This window comes from Cololabis saira, chromosome 23 (assembly GCF_033807715.1).
Source record: "Cololabis saira isolate AMF1-May2022 chromosome 23, fColSai1.1, whole genome shotgun sequence".
In the NCBI taxonomy this organism is placed as follows: domain Eukaryota; kingdom Metazoa; phylum Chordata; class Actinopteri; order Beloniformes; family Belonidae; genus Cololabis; species Cololabis saira.
Window position 1 is genome coordinate 18,092,332 of NC_084609.1, and position 20,144 is coordinate 18,112,475.

Consider the following 20,144-nt stretch of genomic DNA (forward strand, 5'->3'; position numbering starts at 1 on the left):
TGATGCATTAGGAATACCACTTAGATTTAGTGCCCATCATTTGGATATGAAACCATTTACAGGATGTGGTGAAGGGATGACATTAAATCAATTTTTCTACTTATAATTTTCCATTTCTTGGCCTTAAAGTCACATCACATTATGAAAAAACAAAAAACTACATCTCTGTTCTTTCCACAAGATATTGTCCAACAAACCCTGGTTCTAATAATACTTATTTCCTTCAGTTATATCCGTCACACGCAATAAAAACACACACATGTGCATATGTGTGTGTGTGTGTCCTCTCATACAAATAACAGTTTTGATTACGGAAGAAAATAAAGAGGAATAGAGTCACTCTTCTGAATTTTCATTTACAAGATGAAGTTTTGGTAAAGAGAAGAATGGAAGGAAAAAAGGGAGACTGAGGGCAAGAGGTGAGTCAAAGCTTTGGAAAGCCTCTTGTTGACAAAGCTAATGGACCCTTTTATTCATAGACTCCATCCTTCATTCAAACACTTTCTGAACATGCTCTACTGATTCAGTCTAAAGTTTGGAGGTGGAGGCAGAGAAAGGGGGCGACACAAAGTAAACAGCCATCTACAATCAAGACTTAAGCTCGCTCTCCACTCAGTTCCTGTTCGTCATCCGACAGTCAGCGGTGAATCAGCTTCTGCAAAATGACAACAAGCAATAAAGCAACTCTTGACAGGAAGCTGGCAGAGGTAAAGAGGACATGTGGGATGTGATAAGAGCAGGGCATTTCTTTGATCCCCATTTGTCCTTCTCTGAAGTTTTTATTTTTAATCATCAGTATTTTTCAGGCGACTGTATTTCAACTGCTACCATCCACCTCGGCTTTATTTCACATAGTACAGCATGTGTGTTAGTTTGACTTCAATCTGACAAAAGTGATGCTTTTATGAGAAACCTGTAACCTTATCTAGCTGTATTTATCAACCTTTTACTGTTCCACGAGGATGAACATGCAGAAAAGTGATTCCCTCAGCTGCTTCCATCCTTTGTTGCTATGCTTTTATACAACCACTGCAAGCTTGACACACTTATGTTGACAGAACATCACGTGGGAAAACAGAGACTCCAAGAGGACTCTAGAGATATGCCTTTCTCGTTTTACTATTAAGTCTTGGATCAAAGGTAAATATGTACAATACTGTGGATTTTGCCGTAACTTTAACCGACATGTCTGACAAAAGCTGTGAAGTACATCAATAGAATACTCTAAATGTTGCCACTTGAACAGACTGATGATAAGGTTACAAATATAAAGTTACATTTGACTGTTATTACTGAGACAAATTATATAAAATTATGAAATATGCTCCTCGTATCATTGAAATACTTATTTGTTCTCATCAGCAGTGCAGGGTCAACAGTTATTTTTATTTTCACAAAGTAAGAAAAAGGCACATTCTCACAACTAATAAACAGAAGTGAGATTTCATCAATACTTGATATTTCAATGAAATCCTTATTTGAAACAAAAAAAGGCTTTCACCAAAGAAAGAAAGAAATATAGGGAATGGTCAACGTCTCAGAAAAAGAGTCCCCAAACACCAGAAAGCCTCCTACGCTGTCCCTGTGTGGTTGTCTGCAAAATGTATGAAGTCATTAAGCCAAATTTCAAAAGCTAATTGATCTCTGTGCAGAGGTTAAACTATTTCCACTTTCTGGGACAGCCTGGGTAGCACTGTCGTGTTTCTCACGGTGCTGTTCCTTCTGGGTCTACCTTTTTTTTTTTTTTTAACCTCCGGTTTCTATTTCTCACTTCCTATCAATCAGCAGTTAACAGCATGAGTGAGCAGGCCAGTTTCCCTTGAACATTTGGCTTCCCCTGCTACACTCACTCACTCAGGGTGGAGCCCCCCAAAAGGTTTGTGCCAACTTCACAGACCCCTTCCGGGCGTGACTGAGTCACGCGTGCCCAAACCCTTTTCTTCATGACGTGACATGGCCTGAATGACTTGAAGATGTCAGGGCAGTTACTGGGGATTAGACAGAGTTACGGTAGCAGGAGTCAGACCTGGAGACCAACCTCGTAGCGGCTAAAGGACTTGTTAGTGGGTCTAACCTACTTTCGTCTTGCAGCTGAGTAAGCTAGCATCTCTGTGCTTCTCTGGCACACTAAATAATTCACGCACTTCCACACACAGACACACACAAATGCCGTCTGCTTCTTGAACTCAGCAATAAGCTCTGATTGGCAGAAAATATGCTCTTCCTGCAGAGGCGAGAAACCTTTTGGAGTGTATGTGGCCAGGAAATGGGGATGTTGAGCTTTACTGACGGTCACCTTCCATGTAAACACACACACACCCACCCCCACACATACACACACACTAAAATAGGTCACCCCCACAATACTTGCAGAAAAATCCATCTCCCTTGCTGTGACTATGCAGGGAAAAGATGCACTGCAACAGCACAGACACTAAAAGGGTCTCAATGGCTTTCGGTGAGCCTGCTGCTCTGCTTCCCTCCATCTGACGACTCGATAAGCACAATTGACCTATTGGTAAAATCCACCCCCTGAAAAACACTGATGAGCCAATGGAGGTTGAGTGCTAGTTGCACCGGGAACAGAGCTTGGACATCTGTACTTTTCAGGTCCGTGGAAGAAAACCGGAAGATCCTGAACTCTTCTCTGTTTGATGAAGTTTATGCCAAAAAGAAATCAAAAACAATGTACCTGGGGTGCTTGTAATACCGACTCCAGGTGTTCAGAGATGTGTATTTCCTCAATCTAAACAAGAAAGATCTAAATATCTTCTTAAGATTAAACAGTCGACTTATCAAGAAGATCAACAAGGACGTCTACTTTTGTACTGAGGAAAATAAAAGTAACTACTCTTAACGTTATCCAAAGTAATTTAATTGCAATCATTATGCAGGAAAGGATACAGTTTATAGGATCTTTTAAAGACTGTGTTCAAGATTTAATATTTTAGGATTAAGATTTTATTTTGTTCATTTAGAGATGTCAAGTTATGTTATCTTGTCAAACATGGAAGCTCCTAAATGGTCAGATTTGAGACTTCACTTTGCCGTTGACAAGATAATTTATAGGGCTTTTTGACCAACTCAACCAGTGCTAGAAAACACAATGTTTTAAACTCACAGAGGTTGTTTAAATATGGCGGTTGCGTAGATTTGGTTGGTTACAATCATCATGGACCCCAGCAAGGTTTGGGGGCCAGCGTAGCATCAGTTTTCATGCCACAGAGTCGCTGCTTTCCTTGCAGGCATCGGTTTGAAAAACTGGTGCCATGTCTGGGATTATCACCGAACTAGAACTGGAACCGCTTTGGTGGAAAAGCCATATTTGATGTTTCTGTCCAATGTAACACTCGAAGCTTTTACTGGTCGAGACTAAGACACATAAACCCAGGTTGTCTATTTGAAATATATCTACGATGTATTTGTCAAGTTCAACCAAAATCATCCTTTTGCTTCACATCTCATGTAGAGAACGGAGCCCTAAACTTGCATCAGTTACCAAATGAGTCTGCGCAAACACACGCAAGCAGGCACACACTTTAGGATGGTCAATTCCATTAAATGACAAGCGGCCAATATAGGTTAGTGGAGCACTGGCAGCATGAGTGTGCATGAATATTCCCGCATGCGCACATACATGCGGATATTTACAGCCTGCTGTTCAGTGTCACCAAGCAGAATATACTCCCTTTTTCATCAACACTGGGGTTCCTTTTTTGTTGCTTTCCCTCCTTCCTTGGCCTCTAAACTGTCTGCCAGGATCGCTGCACACATACTGTTATGGAAGTTATACACCAAGCATGACGATGCAACAAGCAGCGTGGAAGATTAAATCTCAGTAAGAAAATGTTTATCCACCAAATTCTTTCAGTAGTTACTGAACAACTACGCACGTTAATATACCAAACCCAAATCTGTTGGCTGGGTGTGTGTGCTTGTGACTGTACAGTCGGAAATACACTCACACTGACCACGGGAAGCACCTGCGCTGACTGGACAGCACCCGTTTCAGCCAGCAAATGTATCCCCCACCCATGACTGGTGGACTATAAATGCGTAGTCTAAAGTATAAGTTTGAAAACTGAAGAGCTTCTCATAGTGTTTCCTCTGACTAATGAGTCACTGATTGTTCCTTCAAAAGACAAAACAAAATGAAGACAAAAAAACTCAAAAGCAAGGGGAGGCTGAAGGCAAAGAGACCAAGGGTCGGTAAGATTCACCCAGAGACTACAACTCCCAGAAGTGGGAATTTAAATATAACAAGAAGCCACAATTTGTTTCCATCCAACCACTTTTTAATTTGTACCAAAAATGGGATGTAAAAATGTCAGTTTGATTGGTTTCCCTTGAAGAGTTGCATATAGAATCCTCCCCTTTCTTTTTTTTTCTTCAACTCAGACACATTTAACTCACGTGGATGACCAACTATTTTCACTTCCAGTGAAAAAATTCACTGAGATGAAATAATAATATGTCCAACTTAAAAAAAAAAGAAAAAACCAGACCATGCGTAAATGATCTTTCAGTCTTGTGTCTCTGTGTCTGCTACGAAGGGCTAAAGCTGCAACGGTGGCTGACGCAGGTCCACCAGAAACCTACTGGGGATATTGTGTTACTTGAGCTGGCTCCAGGGTGGATCAGCATGAGTAAGTGCCCTACCTTGGAAATGCAGTCGGGAGCGGCACTGCAGGTGAAGACCTGGAGAGGATTTCCACAGAAGACCAATAGGTCAAACTTACTGATCAGACGGGGAGGAAACTGAAGATGCTGCCATGGAATCCAATAGTTTTGACTTTTGGCATGGCTTTTTGCATATTTAACTTTCATCCAAGATATTAGCCATCAGTGGGAATAAGTGGAGGAGGAAAAAGCAAAAAGAATAAAATGTAAAGTTGCATTCATTCACTAAGAATCATAAAGTAAAACACTGAAACCACACCAACATCAGCTCTGCAACCAACCATGTGACCTTACTGAACATAAAATGTAAATCTCAGTATGACCTTGTTCTTTTTTTTAGATCTAAAATTAGACAAAAGCTCTAGCAATCTTGCATAATTTTAAAGATATGCAGCTAACTTCAGCAAGAAAGTGTGAAACACTTGCGAGGAGGAACACTAACCAACAACCCACGCTAAGTAACACCTACCATAAAAGTGTCATGGCTGCCGTCTTCCGAAAGTGAAAAGGGTTAACTGGTATTAAAATGATGGTAATTTCCCACTCGGGGTCCGGGCCTGCAGCAGGAAGCAGATGTGGATAAAACCTCATGTAATCCCAGTCATTTGGGACCTGGGGTCATTGTGTGTTTAGCATGCGTGTGCATGTATTTATTGCTTCCCTGCTCAGATATTCACTGTGTCAAGAGTGAAACTGGTGAGATTGCACCCATACGTCTTTTTCTGTGAATTCAGCTTTAAGCATGACTACTTTAATGTGTGTAAGTTGCCACTGGCGATATGACTACTCCATGTATCCATTTCCGTTCACGTAACGCACACATTACCCACACTGCAACATTTCCTGTGTGGTGGCTTGTGTGTTTTCCTTATCTTGATCAATTACGGGGTTTTTTCTGCCCTATTGGAGGGTCAGCTCCCTTTCATCCAGTAAAGACTCACAAATAACAGCAGAGCGGAAACATTGTCTTATGTCTCGTCTGAGAAACAGCCGGCTCATAGGTTGAAGGAAAAAAGAAGAGGTTGCTTTCTGGGTTAAGTTGCGGGGAAGGGTGGGTGAGAAACGAAAGAGGCTTGTGACACCAGAAGAAATCGGGAAGTCTTCTTTCTTGTAGTAACATGAAGCAGGGCCGACAGTAGTTGCCACACACTCTCAGAAAAAGCAGCCGACCCCTGCGGTGCACCCCTCTGCATCCACGTACAAAAACAAGCTCATAAAAACGCACATGAACAAACACAGCAGGATTCTCATTTTTTTTGAGCGATGGCAGAGAAGGCAACTATCAAAGCAGACTTCATTAACTCGGAAAAGTGGCTAAAAACTAAAAATGTCCTTGTATGTTGTCTAGAAAATCAGCTCTCTTTCATTCACCACTGTCTTTATTGTATGCTATAATGATATTTATTCTCATTTTCATATTAAACTATTGCTTCAGTCAGTTTAAAGAAGCTTTAAAAAAGCATGCCCTCTCTCACAAGTTATGCATAATTTCCTCAAACCGTAATAAAATGTCTGACATCCTTTGGTCAAAACACCACAGCAAGACATTACAAAACTCCCTTTTTAAACCTAAATTTCATGATCTTTTCAGGGTGTGGTTTGAGCCAGTCAGCTCAACCCAACCCGTCCTCTTCTGCAGGCTGTACCATGTTTGAGATTGGTCACACAGCTTCAAGCTATCAAATATAAATCTGGAAACAAATCACACGAAATGATCCTGAACACAAGTTACTATGATAAGAAAGCGCATTTAAAACCAAAGGTGAGAGCTTCAGCACACAAAACTGACAATATTTCACTGGTAATTGAATTCCCAACTATGTAAATGTCCCCCATCAAAACCCGTACCCATTTCACTTAGCAAACATTTTATCTTGTTAAGTGGGTCTGGTACCATTTCTGTTCAGTCACTTCCACTGGTACAAAATGTACCAAACCAATCACAGCGGCCTAGGTGGAGGCTTTATCCAATGACTCAGAAGAGCATCTATTCAAAATAACCAAGATGGCATAAGAGCTGCCAATAACATCAAGTAGTTTACACAGCAAAACAGTCAGCAGAAGTCCTACTCAACTGCATGCCTTTTTGGACAGATTACTAGTCTGGTTATCGTGTGCTTCATTTCTCTGATTGGTTGTGTACTTATCCGATGGTATTCAGGGGCACTGTCTTCAGCGTCAGTTGGTCGTACCCCCCAGAAGAATGGCAGTCCAGCCCAACAACGCAGTCAAAGACGGTAAGCTCTGATCGCTCCTTTACGTACAATGTCATCGCGAGTCATAGGAATGGGGATAGCAAGGTTAAGACCAGCCAGTGAATAATACACCAGTCAAAAACAATGTGATGGTTGTTCCCTCACGGGATAAACCCTCAGCTTCACTGTCAGTTCATCACTTTGTTTTTAATTATGTTTAATGGTGTCTTTAGAGGCCAACGTTAAGAACTATCACTTATACGGCACTTCCAGTTCCATGCAATGATGGTGCATTCAATGACAAATGTGATACAGAACTTTCAAACTTCGGTCTGGGAAACATACAAAAATAGAGGCAGAGTGATAATCTACATTATTGTACTGGTGGTGGATTATTAGCTTGTTTATTTCACAGTGAAATGAACAAGTACTATAGAGAACTTGCTTTTACAAGTAGAAACATAGAGCAGAAGAGCTTTGCCTTCCCACCTCCGGGATACAGTGACATGATTTTAGGTTGAAGCTGGGTGGAGGTCATAGTTGAAGATAAAATTACTGCATAATTCTGCTCTAAGCTGGGAGTCCTTCCAGCTCATTTTCAACATGCCTCACTGATGAGTCTAAAAACGTACGACATACTCCTCAATCTCCTGCTGGTACATTATTTCACCACAAGTCTGCCTGAAGAATGTGTTCTCTTCTTGGGATAAGAAACAGTCTTAATCTCTGAATTTATGGTATGATTTGATCATATATTGCAACAATTTGCAACATCAGTCTACTCGTAGCTTTCCTACAGTTTCAGAGTAATTACTTAAGCTTTTTTTAAGGATAGTCTGCATGATGAAGTGAGATTTATATGAATTAAAACAATCTCCTCTTAAGAAGACACACTCTGCTGCCACTGCACTTACACACATTACACACAACGGAGGGCTTTAAATCCCGGGTCAAGAGTTTGTGTTTGTGCAAAAAAAAAAAAAAGCCTCTAGATTGAACAAAAACAACTTGAAACATAAGGAGTTGCAGCGGAACCTGTTATTGCTTGCAAGCAAACACAAATCCTGAAGAACATACTAACTCAAGTGCAGATGCACAGACACTGCTCTTCTTTTTTTTTTTATGACACCCCTGCATGTATTTTTATGGCTGCCTGGCAGGACACTTCACAGAACCATGCGTTTGCACTTTTTCACTGAGATGTACAGCTTGGGAGTCATCTGCATGACAAAAACACACACAGATCTGCACAGCAAGGCTGAACTCCTACAACCTAAGACACAATATTGGGTCTAAAAGCAGCTCCGTGTGTGTTTTCATTGGTATGATCTATGTTCACAGGACAAAACGTTTGCAATGATTTCACAAAGGTTAATAGTTAATATAGATGTCAGTCTTTTTTTCCATCTTCTTATTTCAAACGTGTTGTGGCCTCACATGCTGTTGGTTTTTATAAGTCCTCCCAGACACCTTAAATCTGTTCATATTCCAGCCACGACCCATGTGGCACACAAGGGCTTTCAACTTATAACAAGACCGAGACCACACAAGGTTTATCACTCAATGTTAATGGTTGGGCGGGACGTCCAGATACATTAAAGAAAACCAATTTCTATTCACCAACCCACTTGCACATTTTTAATTCTTTTTCTTTTTTTTTTTTTTATTGAAAATTGTAAAATCTACAACGATTCCTGTACAGTGCTTTGATTTGGTCTTCTGTTCCTCTTCCACACAAATGCACACATGACACATCGGCATCCTGGTCTCACACATCATGATCTTGCACAGGTAAAGTGCACGTTAGGTTACACTGTCTCCAGGTGTAAACTTTAATGACTTTCAGCTCATCTTCGGATCATTTTGCAGGTTAAAGCCTGCTAAATGCAAGACTTTTTTTAATGCCACTCTTAAGTAAATCGGCACACTACCATAAACTGCCACAAAAAGTCTACAATGACTCCCAATTATTTAGATTTATAGAAAATTTTGTCGAAAGTAAAACCAGCACAAAATACATGTTCTCGAGATCTCTGACGGGTCTGTAATGACACTAACAATAGTGACTTTTTCCTGCATTATTCTCCTATGCTTCAAACAGCAGGTTTTCTACAATGTAATAAAGCCATGTTAATAAAACAACGGTGTTTCAATGTATAGTACCTAACTGCAAGACTATTCTTGTCATAATCCTCAAAACAGCAACAAGTTTGGGCAAATTTTGGATGTCAAGTATAGTATTTATCTTATATATCTATTGTTTCATATCAAGACACACACACACTAATTATTGTAACAGAGAAAGAAGGCTCTAGCATGCAACCAAATATTATAAGGCTTTTCTTTTGTGGTCCATAATGTCTTATTTTGCAGACTTCATACATCTGCAATGCATTTATCACACTCCAAGTACTTACATTTCAAAGAAAACATGTACAAATCCTTTCAATCAATACAGTATGGTATGGTGGGCTCATGCATCATTTACAGAGGGTCTCCTATAATGCAGAGGACTCAACTAAATCCCTGCAGCTTGTATGTCTATATGCAGTTGTGTCTTGTATCACTGGGCTCCAAGCTAAACTCTATACTCGACCACCTCCGTCACCACCCTGAAAGCATGTATGAATGCATGTAACAGAAACTGGCTTGCTGTGATGAACTGGCAACATATCCCGCTGGGAAAGGCTCCAGACCCCTCACGACCCTGAACAGGATGATGCACATATAGAAAAGGGAATGTGTTTAAAAAAAAAAAAGATGCTTGTAACATTGCCAAACCATAGAAAATATAGGCTTTCATATGACAAGTACTTGCATACAATTTTCTTTCCCTGCCCACTTTGACCATAGAGCACAAATTACTGTCTTCAATTCAACAAACAGCATCACAACTCCATCCCAACAGAGCTGTGACGCTTATTTCATAAAGGAATGTTACAAGTCAGCAATATAACTTTTAACAAGCATTGTCTGAGCAGTTCTATTAAATCGTACACACAAAGAGTAATGATAATCTAACGTGACTGAAACAAAGGTGGAACTGTGGCGATCTTTCACACCAAGCTTCTTCTAACTGATCTTTTGGTGAAAATCCAAGTTTTCAAATAAAATGCATGGCAGCAAATATATCAATTTTAGCCAATATGATAAAAACTGGTGAGGTCCCGATCCATTCACATCATGCGATTTCTGTATGATCAGGAAAATGCAAAAATGATCTCGGTTTATCTTTCTTTTCTTTTCCACCCCTTCTTTATTTCACTTCATTACATTAATTTGTTCATTTTCTATCAACAAGTTTAACTGTCACTTTTTTTCAAAGTTTTCAGGCCCCTCTAGCGACAAATCTAGCAATTTCCTCATTGAAGACTTTTGTAACTTGAAGGCTCATATCGTTTCCACCTTTCTCAGTGAGCAGCCCGTACCTGCCCAGTAACTAAACTGCCCTCCCTACTGAAGGCTTGGCAACACGGGCTGAGGTAAAGGTAGAGCACACTTGAAGTGGGCTTGTCAGCATTTCAGAAATGTCTGCCATTTGGCAACATTTCAAGTTAGGCACGGAATGCAGTGCTACAGCAGCTTCTACTGCTGATTTTCAAAGTATCGATCAAGGCTTGGTACAGAGTCAAAACAATGATACAAGACAAAAAAGACAACACAACTGCAGTAATTACTTTCTACCAAGTGTCACCCACAGAGAGCAACCATTTCTGCTTCTATGCAAATATTCTAACACAACTGAATTCCTAGTAAAGACGGCCATATTTAAATGTTTTTGGTGAGTCAGAAACAAACTGAAATAGCAGTCATCAAGACTTTTATGCTACCAGGCAGTCAGTCGTTTTACAGATGCAACAACATCTAGTAAAATCAACTCTGACTGCATCTGCATAGTAATTTCAGAAGTATTATATCTGAAAATGTAAGCTTGCATGCGCAGCTCACAACTAGGCTGCAACTGCTCTCCGAGTGGACAGAAGGAGGGAAGGCGAGGCCTCAGTAGACATAACTGGGTACTAAACAGCTGACAAGATTGTTACAGTCACGTGATACGTATGACTGACTCATATTCAGGCCATCTGACGTTTACCTCTGGTTATCTCCTCAAGCCTCCACACAACAAACGTAAGATGATTTCATTTGTTCTTACCTGGTAAAGGACAAGACTTTTGTCAAATATCATTTCACTTCCCCACATTTAAAAAAGGGATTAATTTAATATTATCTTACATTGTCTCCTCCATGTGTGTCCATAATGTTGCTTTTCTGACTGGGAACATAAATGAGGAAAAACATACACAAAAAAAAAAAACTCAACACAAAAACATTCTCTTACATAAGCGCACTAATAGCTGGTTTGGAAACTTGTGGGTTGACTGAGCCAGTTGATGACCACCCTTGTGAAACAAGTAAGATTGCCATTGTTTTGTTTTGCAGCTCCAGCATCTGCATAGACGGACCAGTTTTTCAGGACCTGCGTCATAAATCAGATTGCAGGAATCAAGAGTACATACCTTACCTTTTACCTAATGAGTATTTTCTGAGATAAGCCATTGTCAGCAGGCGAGATTGGCCAAAATAATCACACAGCATTGTGTCTTTTTAGAATACAATAGCTTGAGATATCAAAGCTAAATTATTCATTTGCCTTCTGTTTAACATACAAATTTATTTTCATACAGGTCTTTTTAAATCAGCTTGAGCATATTTCCCATGTGTATGCCAAGGGGGGAAAAAGAAAACAGTCAATGAAGAAATATTGTCCTTAGCTGCAGGTAGCATTATCTAATCAAGCCCTAAAGTTTTACAGCACAAGGGCCGGGACTGAAAGAGGCTCTACAGCAGACTACATGCACACCTATAACCCACGTCATTTACCTCCGACATGATGACTGGTTCGGTTAGAATGAATAACTTTGCACATTAAAAACAAAGCCAGCAGTTAAAATGTGTTGTACCAATATCTGCTACTGTCCGAAATATAGCAATTATCATCCCAAAATCATAATTTTGAGATTTTTTGTGTCAGATAAAGAAATCTATTAAGTTCCCACTCCATCAAATTGCTGAAAAAGACCACTGAACAGAGCATATAATCGCTGACTCTTTGCCCTAGCAGAGCATGCAATTATGCCTATAAAACACATTCTATATATAAACAACAATAGGCAGTTAAAGTGGGAGTTATGTCAGGGTGTTCTGGTGACTCACAATGCAGAGGAGCACACCCCATGCGCTGGTGGTATTGTGAGTTTGACTCCAGGAATTGAGAGCTTCACACAAGGCTCGACACTGGTATAATAGATTAGTGGTATACAAGCTAAAGACTTTTTCTTACATGTAGGCTCCAGCTGGAGAATGTTAGTTGTGCCTGGTATGTTGGCCCAATGCCCACACGCATGGAGTCAGGACAGGCTTTCCCGATTCCACGCTGGTGTTGTTGCCTAATAACATTTATGGCCTAATGTTGCCTACAGAAAGAACAATTCAGCTTGGGGGCCCCATTTACATTAACTCCGTAAAGCTGAAATTCAGCAGCTTTGCGCGTGCAAAATCAACTGGATGACTGTGACAAACCAGATAAAGGAAACAATTCATACTTAAAAATGTTGCCTCAAAGACAAAACCTTCATAAGAACTGCCTGTTAGTTTGGATTCCGTGTGGAGGGACGCCTGATAGCCTAGAGGCTAACAGGAAATATGCTTCACTGAAGTAACAAATGATTGCATATCACACCAATGAAGCTCATTTGAAAGAAAACAAACTAATAATAAACAGTCAAAGCATTATAGCTTGTCAATGTTGTTCATAAAGTTTGAAAAAAAGGGGGACATTCTGATTTCAATTGCCTCAGAGTGATGTTTTGGTGGGGGACAATAATAATGAACTGTTCACTACCTAAATAAGCTTTAAGAACACATTGGCCGCGCAATTCCTCCTTTTGTGCTACATTAGCAGACTGTTTACAGAGGCCAGATTGACAAGGCGTGGATATGTGTAAAGATATGAATGTGAAGTATGTTGCTGCTGAAAGAAAAAGCTATAGTTATCTAATTAAACAGTTTACATGATGACTTTGAGGTCAAGTGAAATAAGCAGCCAAAAAAAAAAAAAAGAAAAGCATTCAACCGAAGATTTGAACACCTTTCAATAAACACCCTTATAGATGTATTAGAGTCACAGGGTGTAAAAGTGCAGGCTAAAATGTTTGAATGTGCTCATGTTATGCATTATGAAATAAACGTAATGTTAAATAATTGTAAAGAACAATTAATGATTAAGTTATTTGAAATTGGTTCTCTGGCTTGAAACCCTTGAGACGAAAGTCTGTAACCAAGACTGCCCCTCATTTAAAAAATGGTGACTGTGATAAACTCTTAAATAGCACTTCTGTCAATCTTTTATCTTAGAAAATGAGTTGTGTGCATAGTGCAGTCTAAACTCTACTAATGAGCATTTTTCAATGAATCTGTATGCAAAAAATACAGAGTAAAACATTCATATTAAGTTCTACTGCTAACAATATCTTGTTTGGTCAGCACGCAAATCCTACTGGTTGTCTGGATCGCCTGACTCATACAGAATGTCTAATGAAGGTCAGACTTCCAGGTTTTTTTGCAAATAAAATGAAAGAAAAAAAGCAAAACTGGCCTAAGCTCTTTTGCAAAACCAAAAGATGACAAGCCCTAGAGCTGAGCAATTAATTATGAATTAAGTATGATTTAATTGTGATTTCAATTTTGGCTCTCAATGTTTACAGAAAAAAATTTAATCAAGAAAGAAGAAAAAAAAAACAGATTTTTTGCCACATATTCTGCTTGTGTTTTGAATGAAGGCCTGCGTATCAAGGTCATGGTGGTGCTTCAGGGAAGGAACATTTAAGGGATTGTTAAAACCACTCTACCAACATTTGCTATATTGAACTCAATCCTTTTTTTTTATTATTATGCTGACCTTTCATTCAAATGTAAATTCAAGGTTACCATGGAAATTTAAACTTGTTATGCCAAGTTTCAACAACTAAAACATGCCTTAAAAGTTAGTAGATCATTTTTAATAATCAATATTTCAGTGATGACCGAAATTACTGTGATTTTGATCTGTTTCCATAATCAAGCAACCTCGACTGATCCCAGGTCTTTTGCTTTCATCTACATCCTGTGAACCCTTTCTTACAAGTCGGTGTGGACCACTTGGTAGTCCACAATGTGGCAACATCCCTGTGTTTGCAAAGCCAACACAGAAATCGACATAGATTTCTACTTTTTTTTTTGTTCCACAATCAAAAGCATTGATTCAAAGTGCGCCGCAGAGTTGATAAAGTTCCACTTTTAAAGCCAGAACAAAATGTTTTGAAACAGGCCAAGAAAGAATGTTGCAAGCTCCAGCAAGCAGCTTGCATGAAGTAGGGAAGTACGGAGTGTGCGTGTGTGTGTGTGCGTTTGCAAGTGTAGGCCAAATGAGCAAAAATGAACCACTGAACACCAACTTTCTCAATCACACTAATATATTACAATACATTTAAAATATATCCCCAAAACATCTTGACCATAGAATGAGCTCATAACTGAGATGCATTTACCATGACTGCTCCGTTAAATTAAAAGAAAAAGTTAAATAATGTTAATGTTAATTAAATTTGTCACGCTCTGACCAATATTGAAACAAATTCGAACCAAAGCCATGCCGCTAAAAAGGCCACTTCACCCCACACACGTTATTATAGAAGTGGCATTCCTGGTGTGGCTATTCCAGCTATTTCACAAGCCTGGGAGTGGGAGAGGTCCTATTTAGAGTCCAGAATTGCAACATCCCAGAGATGTACTTAGGGCAAACTTGTGACTGCCAGTCTGCGGTCGTTACAAGGCACATGCAAGACATCTAAACAACCATGTAATGCATTATATGCATCCAACACTGCCTCAAAAGGTTTTAATTAATCACAACCAGAACCAATGCTGGAGTAGATAATACTGGGAACAACAAGAGAGGTAGTGTATACATCCAACACTCAGCTGCCATTTTATTATACACACATAGCTAAAGCTTATTACCCAACCATCCAAGGAATCCAGCCCTTCTTGATTTAACTCGACACTAATTTGCCTGTTGGGGGATCCGGGACCCAATAAAGTTATTCTTTAAAAATTACACTGTGCAGTAGGAATGGGCGATATTTTACCATTCACGATAAACCGTCAAAAAAATTCCCCAGGGTAAGAATTTGTCATCTCACAGTAAAAACGATAAATTCCCGTTGATGACGTTTTTGTGTAAAGCTGATTTAAGGAAGGAAGGAAGGAAGGAAGGAAGGAAGGAAGGAAGGAAGGAAGGAAGGAAGGAAGGAAGGAAGGAAAGGAGCGAGCCTGAAAGAAAGAAAGAAAGAAAGAAAGAAAGAAAGAAAGAAAGAAAGAAAGAAAGAAAGAAAGAAAGAAAGAAAGAAAGGAGCGAGCCTGAAAGAAAGAAAGAAAGAAAGAAAGAAAGAAAGAAAGAAAGGAGCGAGCCTGAAAGAAAGAAAGAAAGAAAGAAAGAAAGAAAGAAAGAAAGAAAGAAAGAAAGAAAGAAAGAAAGAAAGAAAGAAAGAAAGAAAGAAAGAAAGAAAAATTCCCATTGATGACGTTTTTGTGTAACAAACATGGCAGATCTGAGAGCGAGATAGATTTATAGTTGAAAAGGTGGAGTTGAATTGGTATTCTTTTTATCGTAATTTTTATCGTTATTGGCATAAATGCCAGAAATTATCGTGATACATTTTTTTGTCCATACCGCCCATCCCTACTGTGCAGTCCTGAAATGTAAAGTAACAAAACTGTGTCATGGGATTCATTAAGAAATATGTATGCAAGATATATATACACACATAACCAAGGGCGTAGGTTTGGTCTCAACATTGGTAGGGACGATATAACAGCATAACCTGCATGTACACTTTTTGCTGGGGACGGGACATTAATAAGACCAAACAGATTGGATGAACGGGGGTCAGGGCTACATTTGTCACAAATATGAACCTAATTAATTGATAGGCTAAATGATCAATGCAAAATAAATCTGTATTGACTTATACTAACTTTTATGTGTATTGGTTCACCTGATACACGGTTCGATTCAAACCTTTGCTTTCAAAAACTACTAAAGAAACATTTTGAAAACGTCCAGAATATTCCAGGATTTCATTAGCAATTTAAATTGCAATATTTGAACATAACTTAAATTATATTAACATACACAATAAATGTATTAATTGTACTTATTAATAATCTCTTATCTATCCAGAATGCAAAAAATAAATATTTGTCTAAGACCATCAGCCAATCAAACGTACGTTTGAGGGGAAAAAAATGGACCGGCAAATTCAGCAAGTGAAAAGGGGTAAATATAAGTCTGAACATAATGAAAATAATTCACTTAATAATGGTAGGGTCAATTCTATCCTTACAACATTTGGGAAGACAATCTAAATTACCTATATATCTGAACTCATTATATAATGCAAATAAGGTTGCTTAAAAGTTGGTGGGGACAATTTGAGCCTCCTGAAAAGTTGGTAGTGTTATGTCCCTACCGTCCCTATGCAAACCTACGCCCTTGCACATAACACACATAGATGAAGCCCAGTTCTGTGGATCCAGGAGAGCATGATTAAACATTTCCCTGCATCCCAACAACAATCAGGCATGGTGAGGAAGGAAAACCCACATTGACAGTCCAGTAACACACTAGACTAAGCTGCTCCAGAAAGGTGCCCTATAAATAAGACCTGGGCTTGAAATTAACGTTAATCTGTGCTGTTTATCCCTTTGTGGTAACTAATGTGCAGGGGAAAACAGGAGGTCGGTTGGTGGGAGACACAATGCTAGGCCGCCATATAAAGCCTGGTAGAGGGAGGAAAAGGAAGAGGGCAGTGCGGCCGCCCCTGCCTCACCTCCAGGGGGATGCAGGGAGCCGGGACACGGGAAGGGCGGCGGGATGGCAACGTGAAGGGAAAAGGAGGAGATTGTGGACGACAGAGGCGTCACAGCCAGACAGAAGTAACACAGCGAGCATGTTTTAATTGTGACCCACCATGAAGTCGCTGCCGAAGTTGTCCTCTCCCCTCTCCTTGTCCCCCTCGCTCATGGCCTTCACCCCCTGGATAAACTTTCTCAGGATGCCGGCTTGGTCCATCCTTCACACCTCTTGCAACGCTGCCCCCTTTTTCCTTTTTAAATTATTATTTTTTTAAAGCCAGGGGAGGGGTGTTTAAAGAATAAAACAAAAAATAGGACAGGAAAGGGAAGGGAAAAGGGAGAATAAATAAAATAAATAGGTTTCACGGGTCCTCCCACAGAGTCATCGTCGGTCCACAACAGCACACATTTTCTTATTATCGCCCCATGTTGTTTCCCCCTTTCCTCCTTTCTTCTGGACTGTTTTCACAGCGACAGACAGCGGATAGTCCCGGAGAAAAGCAGCAGCAGCCGGCTCTCCCGTCCTCCACACTGGTTTACAACAGCAAGCGGCAGGTAAACTATGAAAACTTGGCTCTGTTAGAAAATGATAATAAAGAAAAAAGGGAGAAAAAATCCCGGTGTGGTCACTCTATCCACCCCTCCCTTCAACCTCGACTGCCACATTCACTCAGCGCTGCTCCTGCTCGCTACTGGGGAACATCCGGACTGGGCGAAGCCAGCGGAGGCTGGACCCGCCCCTTCCAGGATATGCTCGTCTCTGATTGGCCAGAAAAGAAACCGTATTACAAGCCTATTGGCTGAGCTGGTTGTGGCTCTAGCAAATATCCAGATCTGATTGGAAGAAATTCGTGTCCGTCATTTTAACACTCAAGCGTTTTATTATTATTATTATTATTATTATTATTATTATTATTATTATTATTATTATTATTATTATTATTATTATTATTATTATTATTATTATTACCATTTTTAATTATTATATTATTATTATTATTATTATTATTATTATTATTATTATTATTATTATTATTATTATTATTATTGTTGTTGTTATTATTATCATTTTTAATTATTATTATTATTATTATTGTTATTATTATCATTTTTAATTATTATTATTATATTATTATTATTATTATTATTATTATTATTATTATTATTATTATTATCATTATAGCTTGATATTGGCTTAAGGTTTTTCTCCCACTATGGGAGTTTTTTTTACCTGCCATTGTTTATGTTATATTTAAGTAATAATTGCTCCGGGCTCATGTTCTGGGTCTCTGGAAAGATCCTAGAGACAACTTCTGTTGTAATAGACGCTATACAAATTGAATTGATTGATCGATTGACTGACTGACTGACTGACTGACTGACTGGCTGGCATGCATAGATAGATAGATAGATAGATAGATAGATAGATAGATAGATAGATAGATAGATAGATAGATAGATAGATAGATAGATAGATAGATAGATAGATAGATAGATAGATAGATAGATAGATAGATAGATAGATAGATAGATAGATAGATAGATAGATAGATAGATAGATAGTACTGAAGCTCAGAATGAAATGGAACCTAATGCCCATCAGATTACCGGTAATGGGTCCCATAAATAATCTGGATTAAAATATTTCCAGAATAGAAATAAGCAAATGTATCATATAACTTCCCTACTAAGTCAGATGAGCTGTTATTGTGTGAGTAAAACCATTAATGTTGCAACAGTGATGATTGTATGTTACCATTCATTGTGTATTTTGGTAGCAACAGAAAACGAACATTACATGTTCACTTGCCTAAGTTTATGGCTCCTCATTTGAGCATTAGATGATTTCAGTGTAATATAACCAACAGGAAGGGAGGAACAATGGAAGCATATTGATATTCTGGATAAGTCTGTTAGGATACGAGAGCTCAACAGACACTTGCGCCTAATGAACTGTCCTGCAATAACCACACAAATAGAGAAAAGGGAATTGAGTCACGTTGTTTTCCTTTAGTTCGACCAGCAAGCAAACAAACCCATCCATTCAGCATGAGTAGGAGCGAGAAGAAGAGGGGACGCTGTCGCTGTGCCAACAAGCTTTTTACTCACACAAGCTGCTTGTTGTTGCTCTTGCCTTTAAACGTATTTGCTTGTTATCTCGGTACATATGCAATCTTTTCTTTGCTTTCTTTTAACCCAAACTCCATCTGTTTCTGCTCTGTGCTCGTTAAGCATCTCCAGTGACAGAATCTTCATTGCTGCAATTTAGAGCTTAATTTTATTTCTCCTCTTCTTTTTCTTCTTAGAGTCAAACTTGGCCTCAAATAAGCTCTGAAAGTGAGCTGTGCTCTTCTGTGTATTAAGCCTGCAGACAACAATTATAATCATTATCTATAACAGCGTTGCTTTGTGTCCATGAGGGAATGACAAAATAGAAAACACAACCCTAGAGAGAAGATAAAGCATAAATCTAACCAAATTTCAAGAAAAAGGGGAGCAGGGAGATTCAAGCACAATGCAAAATCTTTATATAGATTTTTTTTTTAATTAAAAAGGCATAGTTTTCGGTTTATTTAAATTGTTTCTTCAATCTTGATATTGCTGACAGAATAATCCTGCAAACTGAAAAATAAATATATAGGACCTACAGAGGAGCATTTGCACAGTGTACAAATATATAATATATATCTACATTAATCCCACACATACCACAATCAGACTTCACATCAGTTAAACCGATGAAACAACTAAACCCTTTTTCTTTTTCTTTTTTTTTGAAGAAAATCATGTGAATGTCACGACTTATGTGTGAGAAGTTCTCTGTGTGTGGAGGAGTCTATTTGTAATTTCTAAATTGTATTCTGTGTGAAAACAGTTCAAACACACAGACAAACAAACACTTGTCAGAGAGCGGCCTACTTTAGTGTATTGTGTGTCTGTGTGTAACCCTAATGGTTCTGTGGGGAATATTATTTTAAGCAAAACCCTTGTGGTCGTCTCTGTCATTTCCTTTTTCTCAGCACTGGCTCTGGTTACTCTGTACTGTAGCTGACCCTGACCTCTGACCTTGTAGTGGGGAGAAGAGGGCACGGGGGCTGCAATTTCAGAAAGAGGATTAATTACATATCATATTGCCATTTCCCTGTCCCTCTTTAGCCAATTTCCTCTGCTCTGTTCCGTCTTCCCTACTTTCAGTGCAGTTTACAGCACAGATTGGATGTTTTGTCCTATACCCTTATTTTATTAATCCATTTTTCTTCCTTCATTCTTCTTCTTTTTACTCTCTCCATTTTTCTTTCTCCTCCTCTCTTGCTG

General features: G+C 39.0%; 1 protein-coding gene across 3 annotated transcripts in view; it reads right to left on the reverse strand.

The window, feature by feature from the left end:
* The window catches only part of ptpn12 (protein tyrosine phosphatase non-receptor type 12), a 49,234-nt gene extending 31,728 nt beyond the window's left edge, over positions 1-17,506 (reverse strand). For all 3 annotated transcript variants that reach the window (XM_061714527.1, XM_061714525.1, XM_061714526.1), the window contains exon 1: positions 16,945-17,506. In XM_061714527.1, coding sequence (XP_061570511.1) covers positions 16,945-17,046 — 102 coding nt within the window. In that variant the 5' untranslated portion in view covers positions 17,047-17,506. The remainder of the gene's footprint in view (positions 1-16,944) is intronic.
* Positions 17,507-20,144: the final 2,638 nt, after the last annotated feature.